The following is a 3,851-nucleotide window of genomic DNA, read 5'->3' as shown; positions in this document are numbered from 1 at the left end:
ACAAGGTAAATACTACTATTATTCTCAATTTACAAATGTGTAAATCAAAGGAAAGTACCCCTGATGGCACAGTGGTTAAGTGTTTGACTGCTAACCCAAAGGTCAGCAGTTCAAACCCACCAAGAACTCCCAGGGATAAAGATGAAGCAGTCTGCCTCCACAAAGATTTATAGCCTTGGAAACCCTATAGAACAGTTCTACTCTGTTCTTTAGGGTGGCTATGAAATAGAATTAAACTTGATGGCAATGATTGGGTTTGGTTGGATAAACTGAAGCAGAGTGAGTGTTAAATAATTTACCAAAAATCACATGGGGAGTAAGCGGCAAAGCAGATTTTTGAAAACCTGTCTGTGATTAGCTGTTATTCCGTATACCCCTCCAGTATAGTAAGTGCTCAATAAATATCTGAAGAATTAATAGACAAAAGTAAATGTATTTCTACAGGATCATGCTTCCATCTTAGTTTGGGAAATCTGTGTGCTTTCCATTTTCTGTTCCTACTGCAACTGGTAGTGGGCACATTTCCAGAGGCTAAGACTCCATTCACAAAAGTGTCATTATAAAGAAGGCAATTTGGTTTGTCCCTGTTAGAAAAGTCAAACTACTGTAATTTCTCTCCACAACTAAAGTCAGCCAAGGCTTTTTGTCATTGTTTTTTTCCAATGATAATTACATGGTAATTTTTGAGGTGTTTGAGGAAGCCCATTAATAAATTCTATTCCTCTCCTGAGTTCTGAACCAACTGAAAATTAAGACAAATAATTAAAATGTATGCATACACACACCTTTGTTAGTAGTTGAGCTGAGTTGGTAGTTGACATAAAAGAACATAGTTGCCTTCTGTCCTCCAGAACTGGCCAGAATGAGTACTATAAGAATTTATCAAGTTCAGTCTCAGAAAAAATATCAAGAAGAAGGAACTGAGGAAACAATGCCCAAGTTTTCCTTCCACGCTCATCAACCAGAGAAGCCCATACACGTCAGCAAAATGAGTAAGGATGAAGAGACCGGTTAGGAATATTAAGACAATGAAGGGATAAGCCCACAATCAGGAACAAGGTACCAGGAGGGGGATGAAGGGTTCTCTGCCAATAGTAATTCCAATTTAGAGAGAGATTAGTATAAACACTGCTAACCAGAAGGCTGGCGGTGCAAAGCCACCAGACACTCCTTGGAAAGAAGGTTGGGCAAACTACTTCCATAGTGATACTGCCTCAGAAACACAAGGAAGGGTAGCTATGAGTCAGATCCAACTCGAAGGCAGTGAGTAGTATAAACACAGACGCTATTCTGAGTGGTTTACTCTCTGCTCATGTAATCATCACACAGACTTTAGGAATACAGTCACCATCATTAGCTTCATTCCACAGTTGTTGTTGTTACCTGCCGACGACGAGTCAGAGAACTCAGATAAGAGCTCACAGCTATACAGGATGGCACTCAAATCCTCCAGGCACATTAAGTATAAATTACATTAAAATTTTTGATAGCTGGATCCCATGTAAGGCAGAAACCTGCCAGAGAAAGGACACACAAATATTTTCCTTTAATAGAGAATGATAGAAAGGCGGTAAGACACCCTGTTAAAGGAAAAACACTTGCAAGACCAAGAAAAGCAAAGCTGTCTCGTTGAGTTCCAGCTCTCACGGGGTTTTCTTGGTTCTCTAAATTTTGTTTTGGAAATCTAATCCATTGGATATTAGTCATTTTCAGTGTCTAACTATGATCATGTACTGGATGGCAAACATCTCCATGCAGGGAAAGAACCCTGAACAAGGCACAGATACATGAGATAATCCCAGTACCAAATAAGGCACATTCCCACCCTCATTAGTAAGAAATGTGTGACTGTGCATCAAGTTCCCATTTCATTTCCATTGTCAGCGGCACATCAGTGGAGCAATGTGCTTAAATCCCTTGGTAAGAAAGCCAGAGCTTAGCCCTGAAGTTCACCCAGAGAGCTACTGGAATTCTGCTGCTGTCTTCTCTTTAAAACCAAGCACTCCCTAATGGGGAATATCAGCAATTAATAATCATAGTTTTCAAACATATACCTCTGACATTAGCCAGGACTCCTAATCAGCTCATATTCTACACTAAGAAGGAAATAAAAAGTTATACTCAGGAAAGGCCCTCAATAATATCTTATCAGATAGCATTCACTCTTTCTACTTAAGTATTTGAAGGGAAGCAGAATAGGAAGTCTTTCTTAGCTCTCAGACTCCTGGCTCAACAAGAAACCTGCTAACCAGAAAGCTGGCAGTTCAAACCCACCAGCCACTCCTCGGAAGGAAGGTTGGGCAATCTACTTCTGTAGTGATACCACCTTGGAAACCCAAAGAGGGGTCGACCATGAGCTGGATCTGACTCAACGGCAGTGAGTTTGAGTCCTTACATAAATAAATAAGGAATTGTATCCAAAGCATTTAACATAGTGACTGGATTATAGAAAGTTCTGAACAAATAGCTATAAATTATGGTGCTCAATTTTAGTGTTGGCAAAGAATATTGATTATACCATGAACTGCCAGAAAAACAAACAAATCTGTCTTGGAAGAAATATAGCCTGAATGCCCCTTAGAAGCAAGGATGGCAAGATTTCATCTCATGTATTTTGCACAAGTTATCAGGAGGGACTAGAACCCGGAGAAAGATGTGCTTGATAAAGCATCAGAAAAGCTGAAAAAAAAAAAAAAAAACGAAAAAACTCACTGTCATTGAGTTGGTTCCAACTCATAGTGAATCCTCTTTGGTTTCCAAGGCAGTATCTCTACAGAAGTAGATTGCCCAGTCTTTCTTCTGAGGAGTGGCTGGTGGGTTTGAACCACCAGCCTTCTGGTTAGCAGTCAAATGCCTTAGGCATAAAGTAAAGGGTCAGCAAAAAGAGGAAGACCCTTAATGAGATGGATTTGAGACAGGTGGAAGCACAGGCTATAAGGCTAACTGCTGTAGCTAAAGAGTAACCCATATCCTGGAATATAGGGTACAGAAGTAAGCAAGCGATCTACCCACTTCCAAGCTCCTTATCTTGCAAGATCTTTTGCAGGTGTTTGTGGATAATCTAACCTTCTCAGCTCCCCCATTGGTCACATTGCCACCAGATGACCACTATATGACCTATGGAGTGGCGGTATTTAGGCAAGGACACAGACTGGGAATGGAATTGGCACTCCAAGGGACAGTGAATATATGTCATCCCATAACAAGCCATATCAAGTAAACTACCACCCCTTCCTGGAAAATCCCCACCTGTTTCAAAACCCTTAAAAACCCCAGCAAATGCTTCCTCAGAAAGACAAAGGCTAGTCCCTCTTTGTCTCCGCACAGGAGCTACTTTCTCTTTCCTTTATTAAAAGCTTTGTTTGGTTGGAAAATCTAAGCCTCTCCTGGTCATTCTTGGTCAGTAGTAGCTCTGATGATGTAGCACCTAAGGCATTTGACTGCTAACCAGAAGGCTAGCCATTCAAACTCACCAGCTGTTCCCTGGAGGGAAAGTTGGGCAATCTACAAGGAGGGGCCACTATGAGTCGGATCTGACTTTTTGGTGGATTTTCTTTTTTTTCTTTTTTGAGAAGCCAAGAACCTGACTGGGCCAACCCCTGATGGGGAAGGGCTTCCTGGAAGAGATTGATACAGTGGCTGCAATCATGGGCTCAAGCATAGCAGCAGTTGTGAGGAAGGTGCAAGATTGGACAGTGTTTTGTTCCGTTGTACAAAGGGCCACTACAAGTCAGAACTAACTTGACAGCACCTAACAACAGCAACGATCCTGGAAGTACAGCAAAATTATTTTTTCACTGGTCGTTATTCCTCTATAGTAATGGCTAAAGATAAAAAAAAAAAAAAAAAAA

At 41.0% G+C, this 3,851-nt stretch overlaps 1 protein-coding gene across 1 annotated transcript in view; it reads left to right on the top strand.

The window, feature by feature from the left end:
* Positions 1-862: 862 nt before the first annotated feature.
* The window catches only part of GCSAM (germinal center associated signaling and motility), a 42,839-nt gene continuing 39,850 nt past the window's right edge, over positions 863-3,851 (top strand). The window contains 1 exon segment of the mRNA XM_042781855.1: positions 863-1,010. Coding sequence (XP_042637789.1) covers positions 863-1,010 — 148 coding nt within the window.

Source organism: Orycteropus afer, unplaced genomic scaffold, assembly GCF_000298275.1.
Source record: "Orycteropus afer afer isolate SDZICR_OR568_19922 unplaced genomic scaffold, OryAfe1.0 scaffold00184, whole genome shotgun sequence".
In the NCBI taxonomy this organism is placed as follows: domain Eukaryota; kingdom Metazoa; phylum Chordata; class Mammalia; order Tubulidentata; family Orycteropodidae; genus Orycteropus; species Orycteropus afer.
The sequence above is the reverse complement of the archived record's forward strand: the minus strand, read 5'-3'. Positions and strand labels throughout refer to the sequence as shown.